General features: G+C 44.5%; 2 protein-coding genes across 2 annotated transcripts; one reads left to right on the top strand and one right to left on the bottom strand.

Annotated features, from left to right (window-relative positions):
- The first annotated feature begins 1 nt into the window (after window position 1).
- rhobtb3 (Rho related BTB domain containing 3) lies at window positions 2-23,596 on the top strand. The gene is made up of 13 exons (XM_062397873.1): window positions 2-442; window positions 691-922; window positions 2,354-2,546; window positions 4,996-5,153; window positions 5,423-5,531; window positions 8,008-8,203; window positions 8,340-8,536; window positions 13,987-14,096; window positions 15,587-15,692; window positions 16,446-16,619; window positions 19,484-19,650; window positions 19,843-19,939; window positions 21,227-23,596. Coding segments are annotated over exons 1-13 (1,860 nt in total). The 5' UTR covers window positions 2-440; the 3' UTR covers window positions 21,346-23,596.
- Window positions 20,909-26,968, bottom strand: glrx (glutaredoxin (thioltransferase)). Its single transcript, XM_062397860.1, has 3 exons — window positions 26,689-26,968; window positions 25,536-25,668; window positions 20,909-21,369 (listed from the first exon to the last, which is right to left on the bottom strand). The coding sequence occupies exons 1-2, from the start codon at window positions 26,893-26,895 to the stop codon at window positions 25,555-25,557; spliced, it is 321 nt and encodes a 106-aa protein (XP_062253844.1). The 5' UTR covers window positions 26,896-26,968; the 3' UTR covers window positions 20,909-21,369; window positions 25,536-25,554.
- Window positions 26,969-27,399: the final 431 nt, after the last annotated feature.

Here is a 27,399-nt window from a genome sequence, read left to right as displayed (position 1 = left end):
ACGTCACCCTCCGCACGGTGTGGAGCTACAGTCTGCGGTGTGGACTCGGGGCTGTGACGCGTTCTCCCCCGGTCGGTGGCAACTTGTGTGTCCGCTAGCGCAGTGTCTGCCCATGGGCGCCGCTGCTGACACGCGCCGCTGCTCTCGGTGCCCGGTGCGCCTCTGCGGTCCGTTCGGGACGGTACCGGGCTCCGCGCTTTTATGAATGAATAACGAAGGGGGAGGACATGCGAAACTCAGCAACAGCAGCAGCAGCAGCAGCTCCCGGGGGGGGCAGCCGCTGATGAGAGGGATTAACCACCGAGCGGAGCCGCGGCTCGTTGCGGAAAAAGCCGTGTCTGACTGCAGACTGGCGAGGAGACGCACCGTGAGGGGACCGGGCTCCGCAGCATAGAGCAGCAGCAGCAGCATAGAGCAACAGCAAACACCGAGGTTACACCATGTAAGTTTCCCCGAAGCTGCAACTCCTGCAGGCACGCAGGAGATGCGCTCCCCGCTGGGGCTGCATGCTTTGTTTTTATTTATCAAGGATCAGAAATAATCCCATCAACCTTCCTCTCAGTCAGTGTGACAGACATGAATAATAAGCAGCAGAGCTCAGAGAGGTGAGCTGCCTCCTCTCCTCTTCTGTGGATCATCATCACCATCATCACCATCCTCATCACCCTCCACTTGTCTGGTTTTTTGCAGGTCCATCCACATCGTGGCTCTGGGCAGCGAGTGCCCCGGAGGAGTCGGGCCAGGGGAGGAGATCATGGGCCAGGGACAGCTGCAGGGGGGCCTGCTGTGGAGCTACCTGGGTCAGGGCGCGCTGGTGGGACCCTGCGACCTGGAGAGCAGCCTCCACAACCCGGCGTTCATGGAGTACACCTCGCGTGTGTTCGGAGACGTCACCGTGGTGGTGCGGGATTGTCCCAGCTGGGTAAGTGTTGGTCTGTCTGTGTGCAGGACAGCATAAGAGGAACTGGGAGAGGTGTAAGGGTTTTGGATCACGGCTTCGACATGTTGGCTCATGCATTTGACCAGTGGCAGATGTAGGAGTTTGCACACCTGAACTAATGTGTGTGTTTCAGGGGCCACAAGGGGTCAACATTTAGACATAGGGGCCATTTATATGTCCATGCATAGGTTCCTGTTTCAGTAAAGCTGCTTTGACACACACACACACAAATGATCGCCTGACATTCTCCGTAGGGGCTGTGAGAACTCATATGTCTGAGTGAGAGGCTCTGGACCTTCTCCAGAAGTTCTTCTGCCAGCCCCTGAGAAAACTGCAAATGTTCAAATGAGCCCATGTGAGGACACAGAAGGAGATCCTCTGGATTCACTGTCAGCTCTAACATGGGAGAGGCGCAAAACTGAAGCAAAATATTTAATACTCTAATCTCTGGATGAAAAGGCGGTGCCATAAATAGAAGACACCAACAAAGGTGTCAACAGAGATTCTGTTGATAAAGGCGGACGCCAGTGTCGACGTGATATAAACATGTGATCTCCACAGCGGAATTGACTTATTTCCTCCTCCCTCCTGCTCCACCCGTCATCTAAGCGCTTTCAACTGGGGCCAGTGCTCCCCCTGATCCCGGCCCTGCCCCCCCCCCCCCTTCCCAGTATAGATATAACATAATCATTTTTCTAACGCCACACCTCCCTGCTTGCATGACAGCCAATCACACCAGGTTTGCAGAAGAAGGTTAGGACAGACCGATAGGAAAAAAGCATGCCTCAAAGAAAGTGCTGCTGTTTTGCTCATTGTTAAAGATTGTGCCTCGCTTCACTGATATACTGTTTACTTTTCCTTCTTGCAACTTTTCCTCGGTAAATTTAAATTTAAATTCCGAGGCAGCTTGCCTTCCAGTGCTGATTGCAGGCTTAATAAAAACGTCTCTATTCTTAGGCAGATGCTTTTAACGCGCACTGCACACACACAAAAAAAGAAACGATGGAAGAACTTTTGTTCTTAATAGCATATGCATTTGAAATGAAAGCGCTGTTGCGATTATTGTGGCAGCGCTGCATGCGTCCTATTATAGGGCTGTTTAAGTCTGGCAGGGGGTGGTGCTGGGGAAGGTCTGTCAGTCTTTCAAACCGCTCAAAGCTCTCTGAAGTGTTGTTTTTTCCTCCTGCCTAATGAGGTGAATCAGGCTGGTTCAGATCTGCTAGCCACACACGTCCTTAGGGGCAACGTCCCAAGAGCCATAATAGGGTATTCACACTGAGGAAGACTCAGAGGGACCAGGTTTGGTTTATATGAGGTGAGATTCACGGTCCTGATTGGACGCAGAGACAATCCCATTCCTCTTCTCATCATGTTACTATTTATATTCATTGTCCTTTCTCTCACCTTTTCCAGGACTTGTTGGACAGCGACTGGGCCAGCGTGCGCAAAGTTCTCGAGCAGGCAGACATCCTGGTCATTAAGTATTCAGTCACTGACAAGCTGGCGTTCCAGCAGGTCAGGAACGGCTACGCCCCGAGACTGCGCCCGCTGCTGAGGCACTGGGGTGTACCGGTCATCCTCGTTGCCATCGGAGCGCGGCTGAACGGTGAGGACGCCTTTTGTTTGTTCCGTGTCTTTGTCAGAGCTGGAGTGTGAGTTTTCAGGGTTTTTTTTGCCAGCAGCGCCTTGACAACTGATGGCTCCTCCAACAGATTTGTCATTGTTGTAAGGAAACACTTGAGCTCGAGAGCAGGCAAATACACAAAGCCACTAAAGTTGATATCCTGGTATCTCGGGGGGTAATGTGCTGTAGGCTCAGTTGTTGATTTTCAAGACGGTATTGTGTTCTCTCTGTCGAGCTGGTGTGATGACTGTCTGAGTCTCGTGTCCTCCGGCTTGTCCGAGCAGCAACGAGGAGGATGCTCATGATTAAACCTCCTCATGGCTGCCTTCAGGCCGTCGGGGCTCATGTTTCCCTGTAGGTAACACACCAAAGAAAGACATTAGCTTCATACTTTTTACCCATTAGAGGCTCCAAAGATCCTCGCTGCAGAGTTTGAACCCTTGTGTAGATGTGTGAAGCCTCATATAGACTGCTAAGGCGTTAACATGCGTGTGCATGTGCACCTGAGTGAGTCTGCATGTGTGTCTGCACACACACTGACCCTTGTCAAATTCAGATTCTGTAAACAAGCCCATCAATTGTACCAGTGTATATTTTTAGCTCGGCCGCTCAACATACTTTGAGCTCCTGTCTTCGCTGCAGGATGATCACAGTGGAAGTCAACTCTTTTCTGGGAGAGGCAGATAAAGAGCGAGGCAGTGAGAGTGGGAAGCTGTGGAGCCCGGGCCTGCATGGGTTGGTTTTTCTTGTGTAAGGCTGCCGTGAGTATGTACAGTGCATGCCATCCCCTCATGACCGCAGAGACGGAGGGCTGAGCTCTGAGCGCTTCCTGCTGCCGGACTTCAGACCACCTGAAGGCACATACGTGGCAGAGAGCGAGCACCACCACACGTGCACTAACCCATTAAAGAAGCGCTGAACGCAGGTGGACAAGCGGATTAATCCCAGGAACTGCACGCACACAAATGTCGCACTAATATGCCAAGTCACCCTCTTCTTTTCCTTCTGCCTCATACACACAGACACACACACAGACACACTCACACACAGACACACACACACACACACACTTTGTCTTGCTGGGTCCCTGTGTCATGCCTGTAGGTTATTAGCCATATGATTTATGAAATGCCTCAGCTCTTAGCGTTATGTCCTGTTCTTTCTCTCCGGCTCTCTCCTCCTTTCTGCAGTCTTTCTGTTGTTTTTTTTCCTTCTCTTTCTTCCTCCGAGCTAATCCTTCAAATTTTCTGTCTGATTATGTCTCTTTGGTGCCCAGCCACACGGTCCACAGTCGGGATTGTGCTAGGGCACATGTCACGGCAGATTTTGCACATTTAGACAACATTATTCTTTGTGGATGTTTTGGAAAATGTCCTTATTTTTTGCTAAAAACTTTAAGAAAAGAAAGGGTTACTTATTCATTTCAGTTCATTTTAAATTCCCTTATTAGATATAGACAGTCAGTGCGAGATAAACTGGAGGAATTAGTGCGAATCTGCATCATAAAGCCAGATGTGGCTTTGGCATCTGGTTGCACTCTGCAATGCTAAATATGGTTTCTGTCTTAATCTGGGTTCTGTAATGTGTTTTATGTTCCGTTCATCACACAAAATGACTTTTTGTCTGTGCTTTTTGTCCAGTTAAGAAGGAACAGAGGCATGTTTCGAAAATATTAGCGTACTGTGATGTTTTCTAAATTTGATTTGGTTGGTGTTAGTATGATACTTTTACCCTTAAGGAGTGTCAAACACGGTTACCCGGCACTGCTCTGTTTTGTCCAGTCGGGTAGCAGTTGATTTAGATCACATCCACACATGACTCAACAGTGTGCAGATTTTTGTCCCACGTCTGGTAACATTAACTCTAATAAATTAAAATCTGGTGCTTGAAGGTGTATTTGGAGGTTATGTATTCACCCCAGTCCGATTGTTTGTTGCTTGGTTTGTTTGTTTGTAATCAAGTTTACACAAGAACTACTGGACGGATTAGCACGAAATTCTGTACAGATGCGGTATTGGTCTGGGAAGAATACACAGAATCTTGGTGCGGATCCAGTTTCAGGAGGACGAATGCAGGATGGATCTTGATGAAGAAAAATGAGGCCTATTTAGGGAACTGATATCTATGAGTGTGAAGTTTGGTGCACCTTGACTGGATTTAAGGAGACTTAAGTTAGGCTTTGGCGGAGGAAAGAACTCTACTACGTTCTTCTTCTACCTGAATATTCTCACAAACATGAATGTCATGTAATTCATTTTGTATGTTGCTGCTGATTTGTTGAAATGTGGGACTAGCCTTTCCAGTACGAGCTGTTTACACTAGATTCATGCATCGGGAATAGCTGCAGTATCAGGGACTCTCTTATACTCCCGCTAACCTTTCAATGTGTGTACACATCCTGAGAGTTGAATTCTCTGCTTGTTGTCTTCAGACGAGGGTCCCCCCTGTACGTGTCCGCTGTGTGCGTCGGACTGGAGCAGCTGTGTGCCTCACAGTGAGGGTCTGCAGCTGTCCCGGGACCTGGGGGCCACCTACCTGGAGTTGCCCTCTCTCAATCACGTCTTCGTTGGGCGCTACTTTGGCAGCGTGGTAAGCCATGATGCCACACGGGTACCAGGGGATAAGACATCACCTCAGACAGTTTGTAGCCGCAGTGGTTAAATAAGCACTTACATGGCCCAAAAGAGTCTTTGATTGTTCTTATTTTCAGGTAAAACAACATGTGAGGATAACAACAAGCTGCAGGGACAACACCAGCTCGTTCTGTCTGATCAACTTTTTCACATATCAAGTAGCGGAGACGAGGACAGGTGGCCAGCTCCGTCTGAACTAATTGTGTGTGTTTCTGTGTTGTTCAGCTGGAGTATTTCATGATCCAGTGTCTGAAACACAAAGCCAAAGAGAGGCCGGAGAAGAGGCGAGGAAACAAAGTGAACGATCTTCGACCCCCTCACTTAGAACAACCAGGTCAGAGGAGTACTATGATATCCAGCAAACTCATAGTACTAATGCAAGACAGCTTTTAATGTATTTGTGTCTTATTGCCTCCTGTGAACAGTCAGGCAAGTTGAAGAATATAAAATGCGAGTTATTAAAATGTAATTAATGAAATGAGTACAGTGTTGAGTCATTTTAAGTAATTACGTTCGGTTTAAATCATTTTCTATGTTGCCTAGGGAGCATTCGCACTGAATGGATTGTTTCTTCTCGAGCTCGCACGGCCATAAAAAGAGCTGAGCACAAAGGTTTCATCCAGATCAATATTCTCTGGTCCAGTCTGGAGATAAGAAGGAAGAGAAAAGGCTCGGAGGACACCTTTTATTCACTGATGTTTGATTCTGTTTTACACTGAGCTCATTTCGACAACACTGTCTGCAACAACTGGCCTTTCGCGAAAACATTTAATTATTGACAAGTCGTTTAAGCTCTCATTTAGTTCTAATCTTCTTTCATTTCATTTGAAATTCAGAATTTCAGATTCAGCTTTAACCGTGCTTGAGAACGAGCCACACTGGAATCAAAAGAAGTTTTAGCTGGAAGCAGAAACATGGAGCAAGATTTTATTGTTGACTTAATCCACCAAAAAGCTAATCAGATTCGGGGAAATGCTAAATGCTAATTATGAGGAGAGACAAACGACTATGGCAAAAGAGGCTAAAGAATCACAAAGAATCACACACAGCGTCCAGCAGAGACACAATCAATTTGATTATCGCGGCAAATCGGGAGAAACAATTCTGCTGCTTTTACTTTGTCTTAATGTTTTTTAGACCTTATTGAATCCAGGAGTTGACGGCTATGTCTGTTTGCCAAATGTTGCCACACACTAAAAGCTTTCTGTGTGCCCAATTTGAAATTATACAACTAAAATAAATGTGTCTAGAATTTCGTCTCCAGCTTCTGTCCATGTGTGTGAATGTAAACCATGGCGAACCCTGACGCACACCCGGTGTTAGCTGGACTGGTAGAGAGGCAGGGTACAACCTGGACAGGTTTCCAGTCCATTACAGGGCCAACATAAAGGCCAACCATTCATTCTCACACCTACGGCCCATTAACAGTCCCATATTAGCCTCACTTAATATTTTGACTGTGGGAGCAAGCCAGAGTACGTGACAAATCTACAAAGAAAGCCCCTATGTGAACTGGGATTCAAACCAGCAACAATGCAAACCACTGTGCTGCCCCCAGTCCCAGCACTCAGCACAGACCCCATAGACGGATCATGCAGAATCGCTTTATTTTGAAAAGGAGGGAGTACTGTCTCATGCTTTACAACAACTGGTTCGACTGCTGGTGCCAATTTTCCATGCAGTTCTTTTTTAAAGAATAAAACACCCATAATTAAACACAAACTGGTGTTAAATATTGATTTGACAACTCTGCTGTGTGTGTGTGTGTGTGTCTCAATCCAATGCAATGACTGACAGATTTAAGTTCTGCCAGAAAGGCAGTAAGTGCTGTAGAATTAATTGGGGCCTGTGCAACACTACTTCCCCCTGCTTGTGGTGTAGCTTGCATTAAATATGACAAGCTGTGATTCAGGAACAGGAGCTGTGTTCATGGTCAGATCTGAGCAAGCCATAAAAAAATTAGATGAGACCCACAGAGGCAGAGTGTGTTGGGATCAATAGGGATATAATAGAAACATGTTTTGTGGAGACACCTTCCCCTCAGCTCCTTCACCGTCCTGCTTGGTGCTTTTCCCGATTTAAAAAAAAAGTGAGTATCTAATATATGTATCACTCAGCATCATCCTCTTTTGTCTTACTCTTTTTTAGTTTTTCTATGATGTGTTTATTTATGGCTTGTGGCTCCAGAAAAGTTTTCCCCTATCTATCACTACAGTGTTGTCTTTTGGCTTCTCTACTCATTTCTCTGCAAATCATTTCTCTCTGACGATGCATTTTATTTTTTCTTCTTTAAACACTAATCGTATTTAAAACCAACTTTTGGACTCGCTTTGGATTCTGGGTAAATTTTTTGCTCGATGACTAAACGTCAACTTTTCGGTGTCAGTTCCCCGAGATCAAAAGAAGCAGGACTAAATCCTCCGTCTTGTAGATTTCTATATATCTTCAGTGGAACAGAATCCAGCCTCAGCTCATATCACTGCAGTTCTGCTATAAGTGCAAAGACAAACATATCTGGAAGCATTTTTTCTAACTTAAGTAACAACTCTTTGCGATGATATCTTGACAAAAAACCTCCCAGGACAGTTTTGCCATCCAAATGACACTCTCCACACACACACGCCATTTTTTTTTGTCGATCAAAATATTTGTTAAAAAGGGGGAAATCGTTCAGAGGAAAAGATAGATTCAGGTAGATGAGTGTGCTGCAAATGTAAATTACATCTAGGGTGCTTTGAACATACATACATTCTTAACTCTACCTTCTCATCCTTCTCACTCCGTTTCACCATCTTGCTCCCTCCGTCCAGCTCGTCTTCCTCCCATCCGTGTGGAGGAGTCCAGCTTCTCCCAGGACATGCAGTGGCTGTTGGAGCGTGGCGTGCAGTTCGCGGACGTGGCTTTCTACGCCGGCGAATCGGGGAAAGAACTGGGTTGGGCCCACGCGGCTGTGCTGTGTGCTGTCAGCCCCTACTTCAGACAGCTGCTCCTGGGGCCTAAGACCAGGTAGGTGAGCCCTATTAGCAGCAGGTCCACGGGACGCCGCCTAATCAGCTTTCTGCACCACCTGAGCCTGGAGACGCAAGCTGAACTTAAACTCCTCCGACAAACTCCTTTTTCATATTCAATTTGCATTTCACAGGGAACGGCCACAGTCGCGTTGTGTTTGCAGAGAGCGGGATGGAGGCCCCCCCTCACTGCTCTCCACCTGGGACGGGGGGATTATTGATGACATGCCACGATCGGAGGGGCACCTGACAGGACGACTCTCCCGGCTGGTGGTGAAGGACCCCCTCCTGTGTATGTGCTTGTGGGAGACGCTCATGTTTATTTACAGAGGTAAAAACCACCAGTCTACACTCATCCATCGTAACGTTTACCCACTGTTCTATTTGCACTGTCAGTCTATGTGGATTTTTGGTAATCGTCAGTATAATATTTACATAGTTGAGCACCTTCATTTTACTGGTTCGCATGTCAAAATGTAACGTGGTGTGGTCATGAAGTCCGGCTTCCCGGATGGGTTAATTGGAGACTCTTGATTGACTGTAGGTGTGAGAGTGACTGGTTGTTTGTCTCTATATGTTGAGATGGACTGGCGACCGGTTCCCATGTAGCTCGCCTCTTGACCCAAAGTCGGCTGGGATTGGAACCAGCTCCCCCACCCAAGCCTCAAAGGATAAGCGCTATAGATAATGGGTGGTTAGCATGTCAACTTGTATAATGACCAACAAACAGTAATGTCTCTAGTTCTGCAGGTATTTGGTCAAAAACCAACTGCAATTTGGTGCAGATCCAAGTAAACATCCAGATTTAGTTATTTCAACTGTGGTTTAATAAGTGGACTGTTGGTGGATGTATGTGCTTTAGTTAATGAACTAGAGTTATATACTCTGTAATGTAAAAAACATGGTGTGTCCAGTTGGTGCAGTGAACTTAAGTGAAGGTCATTCAATTATTCCTACATTAACCTAAATCATAGCAGCAGGGCTGCAACACAGATTGGCTCCACCAGAGAGGAGTTGCCCAAACTGACGTCCTGGCATCAGGACCAGCTGCACAGGAAGAGCCAAATAGAAAGATCATAAACGAAAAGCAGCCAACAGACAGACTGTCCAGAGGAATCTGGACTCCACAAGGATGGCTCCATCCGTTCACTCACATCTCACTACGTGGTTTCTGGTAAATTAAATAGTTGCAGCTGTCTGCTGACAATTATTTGTGTGTGATTCTAAATGCTGGTGCTTTTGCCATGTTGGACACCTTCCACACATTACCACTGAGGTTTGAATACAGCTACCAGAGCCGGGCTGACATCCACAGCTCAGGCACTCCACTCCCTCGAAAGGAGGAGCTTGATTTTTCCAATAGTTGAGATGTGATGATTAATGTCTGCTGGCAGCAGTGGGCACTTTTCTCGCCGTTGGGTCTGGTCCAATAATCCATTACGCCGAGGAACAGAGATCAGTCAAATTGAAAGTGCCTGATAGTAAGCAACAGTAGTATTTTTAATCTAGAGCCTGGTCGTTCATCGTGTAATAGTGTGCTCTCACGCTGCTTTTCTTAACCCACATTTGTACTTGATGCCTTGGACCACTCGTGTGTTCTTTATCTCCAGCCAGCCAGCTCTATTAAACTCCTTTGGACATAAGTAACAAATGGTTATGTGCACTGAGCGATGTCTCTGCAGAGACCGAGTCTCCATCACTCCGATGGCTGTTGATAGAATCTGCCTCGGAAACCTGTTGCAGCAGCCTCTTATCAACATCAACAAATAAAGGACTCTGATGAAACTGCCCTGTATAAATTATAGTATCATATATTAACCTGGTTGAACAAGGATACAGGCATCAAAAGTAGATCCAAAACGATTGCGAATGCAAATCGTGGCACTTTCATGCAAAATTTACTCCCATCATTTAAGTAACTGAGTTAGTGATATTCTCTGAGACTTAAGTGCTGCAATGAAAATCTTCATTTGTCTGCGGCTTCGACTGCTGTGTGTTCGCTCGCAGCGCCTGTGCAGGCCAGCCCCTCATCACAGGCTGCATGTCCTGCGTGAGTTCCTCTGGTGAAAAGCTGCGCCAACATCTGATTCATGCCTGCCTCTTGTGTGCATGTGTGTGCCGGTAAAGGGTGAGCTGAGAAGGGAAGAAGATTATAGGGTTAGACTGATTCTCCGTGAGTGACTCTGTGAATATGAATACGAAAGGCAAGGGCAGTGTGTATTTTTGACGCATGTATGTAAGTGCTTGTGTGGAAGATGGGAAAGTAAGGACTGTAAAATTGTAAACAGGGTGAAAAACTAAGGCGGAGGGATGTGAAGGTGAGAGAAAGGAGGGGTGGAGTATAAGGTGCTGCTACGAGAGGCAGAGACTGTTTGGGTGGTGGGAGAGCTGGGCATTAGAGCTTAATGGTAATACGTGTGTGTGTGTTTGTGTGTGGGTGTGTACTTGTTGTCACCTATTACGGACCTTCCCAGAATAAACACTGACCTTGTCAGGACCAGTAGACCTCATGAGGCCCAGAAGTCAGAATGATGCAAAGCATCCTCTCTGAGCTCCTGGTTACGGTTAGTGGTAAGATGTGAAATCAATGCAAAGTCCTTAAATTGATAGCTGTGTGCATGTGTGTGTGTGTGTATGGCTTGGAGGTAATTATTGAAAAAGGAAAAAGTGTGTGTGTGCTGAGAAGAAAATGAATGTCACGTTTCCATAAAACACTGCAGGGCATCAGTGTTAGGTCTTGTGTGAACATAATGTTGATTCTGAAAACATGGGGGTCTTACAGTAGGATAAAATGAGATGAGCTCATATGCAGTGTATGTGTGTGTGTGTGTGTGTGTGTGTGTGTGTGTGTGCATGTGTGTGTGTGTGTGTGTGTGTGTGTGTGTCTGTCCATGTATTACTCAAATTGTGGGGACCTAAATCTGTTTATGAAGTCGCATTATGAGGACCTGTCTTTCTTGTGGGGAAAAAGGCAAATCCCTATGATATAAATCATAAAATGTTAAATGTTTTAAGGTTAAGGTTAAGGTTAGGTTTAGGTTTAGGTTAAGTTTTAGATTAAAGTAAGGATTAGGGTTAAGTTAAGGCAATAAGTAACCACGGTTAAGTTTAGAATAAGTCATAAGGAAATCAATTTAAGCCGATGTGTTGTCCTCTGAAGCCAGGGAGAAATGACTGTGTGTGTGTCTGTGTGTGTGCACGTGCATGTGTTTATGTTCTTTTCTTGAATTGATAAATCAGGCGTGAATACGTTACCATGGTAACAGTTTTCCAGTGTTTGATGTTCATTTGCAGTGAATCCGTACTTTTCTTTGCCGGAGACAGGACAAGCGTCTTCTGTTCGCTATTCAGTTCGACTCACTTGACAGTTGTAGCTCATTTAACTGGCTCAGCAGAACAAATTTCCATAACAATATAATGTCTCTGCAAACACAGAGCGTCACACTCGTGGTATTATCCCACGCGTTGGCTTTTTGTCACTTGAGTGTGTTTGTTTCTGTACTATATACTTGTGAGGACCATTTAAAGCATAAACCACAGTGAGGACATTTTTTGGAAAGGGAGGACATTTGGACTGGCCTTTAATTTTTCAGGGGGCTGTTTCAGTGTTAAGCATTGATTTTAGGGTTGGGGTTAGAATTTGGTTTAGGTAGGGGTTAGGGATAGGGTTAGGGTTAGGGTAAGGATTAGGTGTTAGGCATTTAGTTTGGATGGTTAAGGTTAGGATAAGGGGCAAGGAAATGTATTGTGTCAATGAGTGTCCTCAATAAAATAGAGGTAAACATGTGTGTGCATGTGTGTGTCTCTGAGTGTGTGTGTGTGTTTTGTGTGTGTTTGTCACAGAGGATGTGACTTTGCTTGTGTGATGTTAACACTATAGGACTCTGTCTCCTTGTGTAACTTTCTACTGAATTATTGAATTTGTCACTTGGTTGCTAATGCGTGTGTGCATGTTTACCACGTGTAGTACATGTATGTGACACAGATGAATCATTGTGTCTCTTGTGGTCATTCAGGCCTTGTGTAGGGTCATGTTTTCTACCACAACCAGTTGTTTTTCTTGTCTCCCTTGTCGTTTCCTTGCAGCTGAGTTCAGCACAGACGTCACCGGATTCTGTCTTTGTTGGCATTTGGTTTAAGTTTGGATAAGATTATGAGTCAGGAATGCAGCAGTTTGGGATGAGATTAAGGAACAACGTTGGGGGAATGAGTGTTAATCTGCACAAATTGTTCCCAAGTGTGTTTGTGTAGGTGGATAAGAGGAAATACATCAACATTCCAACTCACTGTATTTAACATATTGTTGTATATAGAAGCTTTTATATATATAGTGTTATTAATTTGCCGTTTATATGCCTATGAAAACATGCACCAGTGCTGTTTCTTTGGTGCCTGGCTGCATCATGTGTCAGCACCACAGTTCCTCAGCTAATCTCTCAACCTGCAGAGAAGCTGCCTGCGCAGTGCGGTGTCATTATCTGGGACCGTGTGCTGAGGTATAATCCCTCTATCACACAAAAAAAAAAAGTCATAAAGTCATAATGAACTAATGATGAGCTAAATCCTGCCCAGTCCGGCGCCCTTCTTCCCTCGACAGTCTGTTTATGTCCCAGTGAGACAGAGAGCGCCACCCCAATCAAGCTGCAGCGTGCTGTGCAGCCTTTGGAAAGGACTATAACTATATACATTCTGAAATGCAGTGGAGGTGTTTTCCAAATAGAATATTACTTAGACATGTCTGTGTCGTAACAGCTTCACAAGTTTATACCCTCATTACATGTCACATTGTTTTAATGACTTTAATTTTCTCTTTCCCATGTAGCCCCAGGGAGGGAAAAGTTGGTCGACCATGATTCATACTGACCTTGAGGATCCAGACTTTACTCACATTTGTGGTTTTTACTGAAATGTCTCAACAACAGTTGAGGGCATCATGCATTAGTTCAAAATACTTTTTAGGGCAAAACGTTTAGAAAATCTGTTTCAACCTGTTCTTATAGCCAATGATTAAATATTAGCATGCTAACATGCTAAACTAGGATGGTGAAAACATTATTCACTACACAACTGTGAGCATGCTGAGATAAGCATTCACTAATGGTAGTGCTGTGATTGAATACAGTCTCACAATTATCTATGTGACCCGTAGACTGTGTGTAAAGATGGATGACATGACTGCTCCCAAAAAATTAAACCAAAGCATGCTGATCGCCACCTGGTGGCTGGCTGCAGTTTAGGTCATAAATTCCGCTATCAAATGCGGAAGATGTATATTGGCTTCATTTCTGGATTGTGGGAGCAGGTGGAAATGCTTGATCAGCCTTTATACAGTCTATGGCTGTATGTCTGTGTTCTAATTCAAAACAAATAGACTCTTTGTTTATAAGTCAAACTATTCCATTTCTGTAATTTAAACTTGTGAAGATTGTATCAAAGCGATAAATAAAATATCACTTGAAGTTTAAAATACATTTATAGCTTTTATTTGTAGCCAGCGCCCATATATAACAAGATTAAACCCGACTTGGATTTAGAGACTTTTTGGTCACTGGTTTCTGTTCAGAAGAACCTTGAATGTATGCAACACCCATAACCACCATACATTACATAAAGAGACACATTTTAGAACAAGCCAACTTTGTCAAACCCAGGCAGGGAACATTGGGTTTACAGGTACGTGGGTGGTCAGTGCACGGTGCCAGCTAGAGAAAAGTTTGTTTCTGTGTTTCTGTGAACGATGCTATTGTGGGTCCACAGAATGTGTTTATGGATGTTTTGCAGGAGCGTGGGAGTGGGAGCACCTCCAGGAGGCTCTGGAAGAGAAGCTGAAGAGCTCGCTGGCTGTTGCTCAGCTTATGGAGCGCATACGATCTCTCATCGGGAAAGAAAGGGTGAGGTCTCACTCTCTTGTCTTTCTTTAAGTTTGAGTGGTACATCGTATGCTTTAACAGCTCTCTCCAGCGAAGCAGGATAAATACCTTTAAAGTGTCAAACTGGTTCTTTGAAGGTATAAACACATGTTTTTGCAGTTGCAGTGTAACACCGCCTTAATTAGCAGGACCTGGTTTAAAAACAGTAATAATGAGGCTACAATTAGCATCTTTACTTAGTTAGTGGCTGTGAACATTTCTCACACACTGTGGGAATTAGCACAAAATAAACAAGACGTACACTTAAGGAGTAAAAGCCCAACACAAGATCTGTGTAGGAGTTTACACTGGAAATCAGCCATTAAATCTAACATTATAGAATAGAATAGGAAGCCTTCATCGTCATTGTATTGTACCAAATACAATGGGATTAAGAGTGGTACTCCAGGTTGAAGCATAAAGACTAGAAAATAAATCATGCAGTTAATACAATCTAATAAAGATTAAATATATATACATATATATATAATGTGCCTTAGTCGTTCATTCTCTCACCAGAAAACACACAAAAAAAATACAGATGTTATAACTACAACGTCACACTTGTAATTTCTGAGGCCGTGCTCTGCGTTATAGGAAGCAGCCTTGAACACTTAGACGGAGACAAGGAGATATGACACAGTTGCGTCTGACAAGCCCTTGGCACTGTGTTTGCTGCACCCACCCATTTGTTCAGAATTAGGTCTTCACCTGAGGCGGCGCACCGAGACGTCATGACATGGCCACTTTAATGTGTGGAGACACCCTGAAGTCCTGCCATGGTTTGATCTCATCCTCTGCAAACAGCCCCAGGCCATCTGACTCCATTAGACCAGCAGAAATGTGCTTTTCATAAGCTCTCCATTGTTTTACAAAATAAAAAGAGGCTGTTGCTGCCTCAACTGAAGACTGTCTGTTTCCCGAGCTCTCCCCCTGAGAATGTGCAGTTCTTTGTGCCTCAGTTGACTGAGAAAGGTCACGTCATGCTAATGGGTGCCCTTTGACGGCACTCAACTGTGGACAGAAGCTCATTAGAACTTGAAAAAGTGTCTGGCTTTCGTGCACTTCTGATTTCACCTGCAGTGTAATGTAAATACATACGCATTGTGGAATATTCTGCCTTTAAATGGCTTCAAATGAGCAGTAATGTGTTAATAAATAGTCAGAACAGACGAGTGTCTGCTTCTCAGTCTGTTCTCACCGTTTGCCAGTTTCCTCATGTCATTCCTGGCATTGTAGCTCAAGTATGTTTTGGTAGCACTAAGCAAGACTGGCAGAGAGGCCATTTGTATTCCACAGGCAAGGTGGGAGCGATGCACTGAATTGTAATTGGGCTCGTAACTATTACCTGACATCCAGCAGAGGAATGTTAACTCTGTCCGTTTCTTTTTGGCTGCCTCTACACTGTGTGTGTGTGTGCGTGTGCGTGTGTGTGTGTGTTTGTGTGTGTGTGTGTGTGTGTGTGTGAGCAGGGCCCCAGGGATACCCCTAGCGCGCGGGCAGCTCAGCTCGGCCCCCAGACGCTCGTCAACCTCTTCAATTCTCCTCTCTACTCAGATGTCATCTTCATGGTGCAAGGTGTGTGTGTGTGTGTGGGGGGGATCCTGTTGATCTATTAGACGCACACACCCTGACAAATGCACCGTCACACAGCGGAGGAAGGTCACACTTCAGTGGCTGTGATTGAATCGTGATCTCAGTCCCAGGCGTGGTCAACCACTTGGAGACAAATTAGGATATAAAAAGCGACGGGCTGCATTCTCCTCCTGTCGAGCTTCATTTCAGCAAAAAGCTTTCACGAGCTGCACTGTTCTATTAAAGAATCAGCGGAAGAAATACAGACATAATTACCACAAGCCTCTTCTAATCAATATTTATTTCATAACAAGTGCAGTGGGCTTGAACTTGTCCTTGCCCTTCAGAGCTGAGAGTTCAGCTCCTGGAGGTTAATGTCAATTTCTACTAGAATACTTAGTGAATTTCGCTGTATTAACCTGCTGATGGAGTGAGATGAGAGCTGTCAGTGGCTGTTAATGACATTTAGTGAAAGTGGACCAGGATTTACATGTCACAGATTTTTGTGAAGTTAACTAGTAAATATATGTTCAGGAGCAGGACCACGCTTCAGCCACACCTCAAATCCCCTGTGAAGTCGACATATATGACATGACTCTGATTTGTTGAGCCACCCTTTCCCATCTCTTTCCCATAAATGATGGTCTCTTCACTTATGTTAACCAAAGATGCACACTCTGTTACTTGTATATTGGTTATGAATCTTTTATACTTTGTAGCATCACACTAAGCCTACCTGTTTTTGTTGTGTCCCAGGGAGCGTGTTGCCGGCCCACCGGGCGGTGCTGGTGGCGCGCTGCGATGTCATGGCGGCAATGTTCAGTGGAAAGTACGCAGAGGCCCGGAGCCGAGTGGTGCCCATCCACGGAGTCTCCTCAGATACCTTCCTCTCCTTCCTGGAGTACCTCTACACTGACTCCTGCTGTCCTTGTGAGTTTACTGCACACACTCCAGGTGTTCAGATTCTTACTACAATAAGAGTGGTGCTTATTATAGCAACAGCAGGGGCCTCTCCTCGTTTTATTCTTGTGGATTAATTAAACTGTGGCTCATTTTGTACGGTTCTCAATTCATCTGGTTATAACTACATCCTCAGGGTTTTGCTGCAATTATAATCCTTTTGCTTAAATGAGAATGACTTGACAAGGGGAAAAGAAAGTCTCTGACCAACAGTGTCGGCCATTTATATGTAATTTTACAGAGCCATGGAGATGAGCATAAATCTCAAAAGAAAGGAATCAGTTTTTCTATAGCTTGCCGCTAAACACAAGACACTGCCTAAAGCAAAAGCCTGTTAACCATCTGTGTGAGTGCAACATGCTGGCAGTGTCGGCCTCAGGAGGCGTACGTGAGAACTGCATTAAGCTCAAAATGAAATTAGCTTTTGAGATGGCAAAAGCAACCGGTGGCATCACTGCCTCATGTGCTGTTTTGATGCTGCCAAATCACGACCCCAGACACATCCTTGTTGGTGTTGCTTTCCTCTGTTGTCACTATCTGGCACATTGTGCGCGGCCTTTTCAAAGTAATTAGTGCTGATAAATCTCTGACGGCAGTGAGCTGCAGTAAATCAAATGAGGACAATTTGAGGAGCTGCTACAACGTTAAAATTGCATCAGAACATTTCCTATCACGTGAAAGCTGCACTGATACAGTTGATCCCACTGAGAATCAACGCTCTGCGCGCAGCTCTGAGCAGCTTCCAGCCAAACCAGTAAATTCAAAACTAATCATGTGATGGGGTCCAGCTTAAAGAGGAACATTTTTGAAATATAGTTTGAGGAGTTTGTTAAATCAAACCTGAAATATCAGTTAATATTGATCAGGTGGACAGAGGGAATCCAATGTTAATGTTCTCTGTATCTGCTTCATGAGTGAGTGGGGAGTTACTTATTAACATATTGGCCAAAACAACTGGATAAGCTGATATATCAAATCATGCTGTATTTGTAATTGTATGCCCCCTAGTGGTTAAAGTTGACTAAATGCAGCATTGAATGGCAATGTCTGTGTGTGTGCGAGTGTGTGCGAGAGTGTGTGTGTGTGTGAGTGTATTATATTGCTTATTCTGTGGGGACCTCAATCTCTGGACACTATAGGGACTTGTCTTCCTCATGGGATTCAAAAACAATTTCCTACTACATAAATCCTAAAATTTGAAGGCGAGGACCTGTTCGAAGGTGAGGTTTTGGTTAGAGTTAAGTTAAGGTGAACGTTATGTTAATATTAAGGTTAAGATTTGGGTTTGGTTAAGGTTCATTTTAGGGCTAGAGTAGGTTAAGGGTTAGGAAAGAGGTAATTATGGTTAATCCCCAGGAAGGAAAGTGTAAGTCGATTTAATGTCCTCTGAAGTCATAGAGACAGGACTGATGGTGAGTGAGTGTGTGTGTGTGTGTGTGTGTGTGTGTGTGTGTGTGTGTGTCTGTACTTTAATGACAACCATGGTGACATCACAGCTTGACTCCTTGGTATAAGCTTCACAACAACAGATGATGACACATTAAAAAAACACAAAAGAGTGTGTGTCATGTTCCCTTTCATTTGAATTAAAGATAATAAAAAGCTTAAACTTTTAGTGACAGAATGATGACACTAATTATGACACTCACTGTCATCTTCATTTCCCGTTCTGTTACACAATGAAGCTGCTGGATCGACAATGTAAAACCTTCACATTGTGGAACAATCACATTGTGAATAAGTAGCTGACAATCCCATACTTCTGCAGCCCGAGATGTTTTAATGAAAAAACAAACAGTCCCTAAGACCCAGCTCAGGTACGAGGAGGGTAAACAAACTGTTTCCCAGAGATAGGGCTTCAGATTGAGCCATGGGAACAGGAAATGAAAGCCATGAAGAGGCTGCAGCCTCTGGAGCCGCTGCACTGTTACGTAAGAGCTCAGTGCTCAAGGTCAAATCAAGGTAGCTCCACCAGCAGCAGCGAGAGGGACGGGGTTGACATCGAAGAGGGGGGCCGATCAGAGCCTATTTTCTCTCAGATCAATAATGTATTACGTAGAATCCGTTATTAATGCTGATTAAAATGCTTTGGCTGATTGTGCAGTGAGGCAGAACGAACCCTGTGTAATGGATGCCGCTCAGCTGACGGTGCAGCAGCCTGTCAGAGCCGCATGCAGAGAGTCAGTAAGGAGGGGGGGGGGGGGGGGGGGGGGCAGGGAGGGATGTTGACTGCGGAGTTTGACTCACATTAATGTCAGGAAACAGGTTACATCAGGGGTAATTTGATTTGACGTGCCGGCATTACACAAGAGGATTGGCACCACTTGTTTGACATTTGCATTTATGTATTTGGGGTTTTGTAATTTGACAGCGTGAAAAGAGCAATGAGAAAATGTGTCAATTTGTTTTATTCAGAAACACACAGCTGAGATGTAGTCCATGGAGTTGTAAGAGACCTCCGTGAAATCTGGTGCACAAAGGATGTACCGTCGACTGCACTAATTGTAACATGACGTGGAAAGCGAAGTGGAATGGTTCATATGTACAAGAGCCTTCATTTTTCACGCTGCATTCATTGGTTTTCTTGGCCACATGGGAGCAGCAGAACAAGCTGAAGATTCAGTAGTGACACATTCTCACTTCATATAGCTCCATACAGGTATTGCAAATGTGTTAGTAAACAATTACAAACATATCCCACAATTACATTCGTTTGAATTCATGTCTATATGTTAAAGGAGTCCAGTATTTACTCCTTAAGCGTATTTACTCCTAACCCTAACCCTGCGGCTATGCTGGACACACATGGATCTTGTGTTTGTTTGTGTGTCCAGCCAGTGTGATGCAGGCCATGGCCGTGCTGGTCTGTGCCGAGATGTACCAGGTGAAACGTCTGCAGCACCTGTGTGAGGTGTGTGTGTGCGCCTACCTTCAGAGCATGCCCAGTAGAGAGCTGGCTTCCACAGGGATCAGCGTCGTGCGACTACTCCGCAGAGCAAAGGTCAGTGAAGTGGTTCAGATACGAGGGGAAAATAGGGAACTTGACTTCCTCAATAAAATATGATTGTAATCTCCTTCACCCAAAAAAATGCGAATGATTCCCTTGGAAGAAACCTACCTTCGGTCGATTGCTCCATGCAGTGTGTTTGTGAGAATAACTGTTATTCACCATGTTGTTTGTATCAACCCCCAGTGCCACAACGCAGAGCAGCTGTACGTCTGGCTCCTGCACTTCATCGCCAACAACTACCTGATCTTCAGTCACAAACCGGACTTCCTGGAGCTCTCAGGTCAGTGCGAGAGCTTTTTAATAAACATGTTCCACAATTGAAAGCCTTGTAAGTGATGATTAGGAAAATTTAAATTGCTGCATTGGTGGACAGCTTAATGTAATTGCTCATTTAAACGTTTATTCTTAATTTTTACAAATGAGAAGCGTCAGAATTATTGCTTGTATAGAAAAAGAATTAATGTCATTGATATCAATGATAAATGTCAGGTTAATCTGTAACAAGCTGTTATATTTTTCTCTTATGTGATTGGTCGGGAAATGTAATGCATGACTACACTTTATATTCTTTTGTCTCTATGCAGGCTTTAGGTCATGTCTATAGTCAATAGGATGCAGAGACACCTCAAATAATTCCTTTTGGACTTATTCATGACGTTACATGAGGAATGATTGTCTCTCTCCTTTGACTGATCAGCTCCAACACCTGATCTCTGGAGATGCCCCTCCCGACTCCTATTCACACCGAGTTTAATTAAAATCCGTTCCTGCATTGTGGAGTTAGGAAGCAGACACACACACACACACTCACACACATCAAAACAATATCCTGCCTCCGGCTATGCAGCGCAGAGTCATAATGAAGTGAGAACGCCTCCAGGCTTTCTAACACAGCATGTGCAGGTCAGGCTGCATCTGTCTGATAAACGCTGTGAATGCCCGGCTTGTTTCCTGTCAAATGGCCAACAGCGTACAAAATACATGAGGTGCAAGGTTTCCACTAATAAATTATACAAGAGAATGGAAGTTGTCACTTTAGAATCAAACATGGTCTCGCACTCATTCTGTGCAACCCTGGGTTTCACGCTTTTGCAGATTTGTGAGCCGTCAGCCTTTTTACATTAAAGCCTACTTATTGTCCTTATGTTGATTACTTGTTTGCTGAGTTTATGCTTGATTTCTGTTTGCCTCCAAGTGATTTTAGTCCTGTGTGTTAGACTGACCGGAAAATAACCAGCGGCAGCATTGCTCTGGTTTGTAGCAGTAGCACTTTTTATTGACATCACAGACACAAGACTTATTTCAGATCATTGGACGGGTACTGGAGGGCAGGTCAAAGGTCAGGACAAAGAGACGGCACATGATGGATCACTGTTGGTCTTCTGTGGCTTCTCGGTGTAAACACAAATCTCAGTCAGACATTTCAGACTTGTTGGAGGAGTTCACTGCAACAATCCAGGGAGTTGTGACTGTATGTGGGCTTGTGCCAAGTGCCGTAAAAATGCTGTAATGATTTTTCCACAGTTGTGTACGCGGTGGATTATTGATATGTGATTGTGTGTTCCAGATGAGGAGCGGGAGCAGGTAGAGAGGCTACGCTGGCCGTCCAGAGGCTACCTGCAGGAGCTCAGCGAGTACCAGCAGCGGCGACGCAAACTACGCAAGTCCCGCTGCATAGTCATGTGACCCCAGCAGGCTGGTTCCAGTGGCCTGTTGAGAAAAAGCAAAGTTGGGGATTCAAAAGGAGGAAACAACAAACTGCTCGTCAAAATGTGGAGGAAACAGTGGAAACAATGTGTGTGCTGCTGGATAGAGGGCTGACTCTGGGCCAGGAACATGTCACGAGACTCCTTAACCAATCGGACAGCGTCGTATGTACAGTGTGTCGGGTGGAGACGTGCACCGCCGCGACATGCCTCTCCTCCCCAGAAGGAATGTGTGTGTGTGTCCTTTGCATACTGACTATTCCATTGAGGGCAATAAGAAATGACTGATCCTTTAAAGCCAATGTGAATTTAAAATGACTGTCTGGTCACTGGCCAGTGGCTCCGTGAGTGAAAGATAATTCTATTTCTATTGGCTGCTGCAAAATGGAGGATTCTGGAGACAAACACGGACACAAAATGGCTCCATCACAAGTACAAATATACCGAATCAAACCACCACACATGAGGTCACACAGCCGCCCGGGAGCACGTGTGGACGTCATTAACAGGTTGAATGAATCCGACACACGCTGGACTGTTCCGTCTTGAAATAAACCCACGAAGACCCACAATGCATCTGTGTCCCGTTGGATCTCAAGAATGTGATCATCTGCAGCATTTCATCCGGAGCTGAACTAACTCGTGAGCCGCTAACTTCTCAGCGAGTTATTTCATGTGAGCGGTGACCTACATTAACACAGGGAGCAGCGTGCAGAGCAACTGGTAACGCTGCCGCTCGCCCAGTCAAACTCATTTTCCTCTGTAATGTAACACGGCTGCAGTTAGGCAGACGAGCAGGACCAATTTAATTATAATTCTTTTATTAGATTCCTTCAGATCTATAGAAAGACATCAGTGAGCGCCTCAGAATCAGACTGATGTTATTACAGCGTGCGGTGGAATACATTCTGCCCCGAGTCCTGTGTCAAACGAGGCCATTTCACTTTCACTGAGAAATGACTGGCGAATTACACTCCGACATTAAACCGCTCACATTGCCTCTGCAAGTTAATGTGAAATCACGTAGAAACTACTCCTTATATATCTGCAATAACAAATAATAAAAAGATCTGTCTGCGGCACAAACAGGCTAAAGCCTTTTGGAGCATTCACTTGTACAGATTTAGGAAATACAACCATATCATGAAGAGGGATGAGTGTAATCAGTCAACTCTGATTTAACGCTGCTAGCCTCATGAGTCAGCACCAGAAATACTAGTCTGTTAAATAAATGATCACCTCCGCCAAGAAGGTTAAGTTTTCACTAGAGATGCTCTGATACCAGCTTTGAAAACGCCTCTGATCCAGCATCGGCAAGTACATGAATCTACATTTGATCCATTGCCATGTTTTTAAATTATATTAGTCTGCAATTCTCTTTTCCTGGAAATCACTTCTTCTTCACCACTCCAAACAAGGCCCACAAGTCAAATGAATAAAGAGGATTTTTAAGGGGTGGCACTAGCGATGCCATTTACAACACTTGATGATGATAGCATCCATCACTTCCATACGGGGTTAGTAGCGGTTTTAGTTTTTGAAATACACCGTTATCAAGAAAAAAGGCATCGGAACATTTCTTGTTTTACTCTGCGTCTCTCCGTTGCTTTATTTATTAGCAGGATTACACGAAAACTACTGAACCAGTTTTCCACCAAACTGGTTGGAGGGATGGAGCTGAGCCTTGGTCTGAGAAGAACCCTTTACATTTTGTTGCAGATGTGGATTTAGTTCCAGCCTTCAGGATTTTATTTTACATGTCATGTGTAGGATTGTTCAAATGTGGCGGAGGTATGTGCTCTACTGAGTGCCATTCGAATTTTTACAGTTCTCATGTACAGCAGCGGCTAACTGTTGAGTGTCAGATGCTAAGCAGCCGCCTGCTGCCTGCCACTGGAAAGCGCTGCAGCCCCCAGCAGACAGCAGGCCCGCCGTCCCCATGCTCATGCCTGGATGTCGTGAGCCAGCACTGGGCACAGTGGGACAAGCGACACCTTCTAAAACCAACACGTTGTGGCAGAATCTTCCTCTAGAAAAAAATAAAGTTGTGTGGTTGCTGTGACAGAATAAACAGGAAGGGATGCATAACTACATTCGGCACAGACACGTGCACGTTCGCCTGCGAGGTGAAAAGGCGGCTGGTGTTGGCAATGCTAACGACAGCCACATTCTGCAACCTAATATGAAGTCCGTACATGCTGTGATCCAGATTAAATCCTGTTCAATTTCCACTGTTCTGGTTTTTTTTATTGAATGTCCCTTATCACAAACACAAGTTGGTACAATAAAGCCAAAACGCCTCTGGGTGGATACGCAATATTTATTTGATCCTTTTGAATCATAATGAGATTATGATTTCTTGGTGCTGCATTTATTTTTGTACACTGTGCTGTATGTGGAACTTTATGATTTGATTTTTTACATTTGGAGCAGACACAGTTGGGTCATACTACTTTACTGTCCAATGTTTCACTGACATTTACTTTAAAAGGATTGTGAAATATATAAAATAAAAATAAAAAACTGAGGTACAGAAGACATTACCTTTACAGAATAGCCCCAACAAACAAATGGTACTAGCAGTTAAAAGTGACTTGTATCAGTAGGAGTCAAACTACATGTAGATGTGTGTGTATCCAGTTCTTGCAGCACACTGTGTAAAGACCACAATCACTGTCTGATCGGACATTGAAGAGATTGCAGCCTTAACCAGCAAGTGTGTATTTAACCTTATTGACAACAACCTGCTGCAGCACAACAGTGCAAGTGTCTAGTTAGAATCACAACAGAAGAAAAAGTTTGAGTAAGTAGCAGCTGAAACACTGGACTGTGAAAGTAGTGAATCCACGCAGGAGGCTCCCCTGAGCCAGTGCTGTACAGACTGTAGATAACCTGACGTCTGACTTTAAATAAAGACATGTTTTAGAATGAAGAGAGCCTCCATGATTAACTGCTGTGTTGGTTGATTCCTGTACAGGTGCAGCCAGGTGTCCGTGTGTCCCTGTGCACACTTTGACTACATTCAAAATCCACCTTTTGTGCATTAAGTGCCTGAGGGCTTGGTCACACATAGGCGGACGTATCAGGAGCCAACCTTGTGAAATTAAAATGTGCAGAATGTGAGCAGGCCCTTAGGCTGTTGAGCCACCTTGAGCCTCCACAACAGACCTCAACGCTCTTCAGCATAGATTATTTGGTAGGTGTGGTGTGGAAAGTTATTACCCGCCTGGTTTGGACAACAGTTTTCTAAAGATATCCGGTTTGGTGGCCTTGGCTGGGCGGATTTTCTCCCACTGTACATGTCTGGAATCAGCCATGTGTGTCAGGGAAAGGATACCAGACTCAGTGCAGCTTACGTTAACTGCATCAGGCTCAGGTCGGGGAACAACAAACAGAACTCCTGTCAGGTTTGGATCAGGCTCGGTTAGCCGGGTTCAGACGGGAAGATGCAGCCTGAGTTGAAATCTAGTTTGGTGATGGTGGTGTTGACGATTGCATTTTCATTCTAGGATCAGATGTATAGCATCACAACATCTTTGTCTTTCATACTGCATCAGATCATGTCATCAACTCTTACCGTGACTCAATCCAAAAACATTACAGAGGTCCAAGTCGGACCCCGACCAATCACAGCTTTATGTCCTTAAAGACAGTTGATTGTTAAGTTGCCATGGAGCGACTTCACTGTTCCCTCCGACAACACTGACGAGGGCCGTTGTACCTGGTCAGAGTGTATTAAAGAGGACTTTGTCATGGTTGTAGAGTGTGTAGTCCCACCCACAACACACCCTGTCAGGAAGCGTCTGTGTCTCTCTGCCTGTTTATTCAGGTGTCTCACCTGTCGACTGTCTGTACCTTTCCATCAGGATGTGTTGCAGCGAGGGCTCAGAGTTGATCTTACTCCTGTTTTTACTAGAGTAATTACATCTCAGCTCTCTGATCATCACCTGGGGCGTCTTATGCCCCATTGTTTATTTATTCCTTCACTAATGAGAGCCTCCTGCTACTAATTTACGCACTTGATGACTTGCTCTGGGTCTTCAGAGAGGAGACACCTTCCTCCTTCCCTCGCCTGCTGTTACAAACTGCCTTTTATGAGTGAGTGTGTGTGTGTGTTTGTGTCAAGATAAAAGAAAGATGCATCATGAAGGTCTGTGCAGTATCCTGTACCTGCGGCGCTTGGAGCAGGTCACTGCAGGGCTCCAATAGACTGCAGCATGCCCTCCAGTTTCCCGTTCTTGTGCAGCGCCGCCACGTCGCTGCCGCCTCCGATGCACTCCTCACCGATGAACACCCGAGGGACCTGGATTAAAAATCGATACGAGAAAAATAGCTGGCGAATATGCAATCCCAGATTTTCAATGTAATGCATCGAGTCAGGCAACATGATGATACCACTAGACATTAATATGGTAGCCCTGAAGTGAAAATCACAAAACACAAGAGCAAATACGTAAACACGACCAATAAGAAAACACAATATGAGACAAAAACACGTTTTGTCAGCGTTTCCTTCCAGTGGAAAAGTTGGACAGTGCATCCGCCCAACCAGTGAAGAACTTTGTGAGTAGCATATAACATTTTCTGAGAGTTAATAGAGATTTGTTGTCAATTTTGATGCGTTTTGTGATACATTGTCGTGTTTATTTAGTAGCCATTTCTGTTTTGTCGTTTTGCTATTGTGAGTTGCAGTTCAGGGCCATCATATAATGTGCATTCGTCTACTATCACAGATTTTTCAACCCTGTTGAAACCTCAGGGGTCAGATCAATCCATGCTGCAAACGAAAGGAAATCACAGATCTATAAACAAACTATTTATAATTATAGTTTATTCTATCAGAAATAAGTATGAACATCATCATCTGCCAGGATAAAGACATTTATCCATATCACCCACTCCTGCACATATATTGTCAGACAGTAATAATAACTTCACTGTTAAAGTTTTAAACCTTCGATCTCACACAGCCGGAGTTCAGTCACGAACTATATGTCGCTTGATATAAAAAAGGCTGAGTCATGTGATGCTTGCGCAGTTCTTTTAGTGAAGACGCCCGGATTTCCTAATAGACCTTCATGATCAACCATTACTACATATATATATATATATATTCAGATTCTAATGGTGTGTTTCACCATAGCTAACATCCATATCATTCCTTGGGTGTTATATTTTGCTTTTGATGTGAATGGAAAGAGTTTTAAATTACGTAAGTTACAACAAAAACCTGTTTCACTTACGTTAGACTTTTTTTTTGTACACTGTTCAAACTGACTCTCTTCTGTCGTTGTGTGATTTTAAAGTAAAGTGCGGTGTTTACCGTGCGCTCTCCGGTGAGCTCCAGGAAATAGTCCTGCATGCTGCCCATGTCGCTGCGGTCACTTATGTCAATGCACTCCAGATGTCCGGGTTTAAACTTGTATTTGACCAAAACGTCTTTGGCCATGATGCAGTAGGAGCACGTGGGCTTGATGAAGATCACCACTTTGTCTCCTTTGATCTTAGTTTGGACAAACTGCTGCGCCATGTTCGGAGCTGGAGCCACACACACACACACACGGAGGAAAGATGAGTGGATGGGGGAGAAGAAAGACGATCGCTCTGCCCTTTGTCAATTATGTTCATGAGGATGACGTCAGCCTGGCGACTTTCTTCTTAAAGGGGCACTTCACACCACTGCGCGTACACACAAGCGCGTGCACAAACAGTGGATTTCTGTTTTAAGTGTTCAGTACTTGAAGTTAAATTATTACCTCACAGGTCATTTGGCAGACGCTTCTATCCAAAGCGACCTAAAATTCAGTGCATTCAACATGGATGAGTGACTTTGATAAAGTAACACAACTGCAGCTCAGAACACATGACAGGATTAACCATAGACTGTGTCTAAAGATGGACGACGTGTCTCCACTTCCTGCCCTGGTCCAGAAATAAGGCCAATCTCTGTCGCTGTGTCTGAAATCACTCACTAAGGAATATATAGGGAGTTGCCATTTTGCTGTCCGAAAGTTTTGTTTCCCACAATGCATCG

The sequence above is a fragment of the Platichthys flesus genome, chromosome 2 (genome assembly GCF_949316205.1).
Source record: "Platichthys flesus chromosome 2, fPlaFle2.1, whole genome shotgun sequence".
Lineage (NCBI taxonomy): Eukaryota > Metazoa > Chordata > Actinopteri > Pleuronectiformes > Pleuronectidae > Platichthys > Platichthys flesus.
The sequence above is the reverse complement of the archived record's forward strand: the minus strand, read 5'-3'. Positions and strand labels throughout refer to the sequence as shown.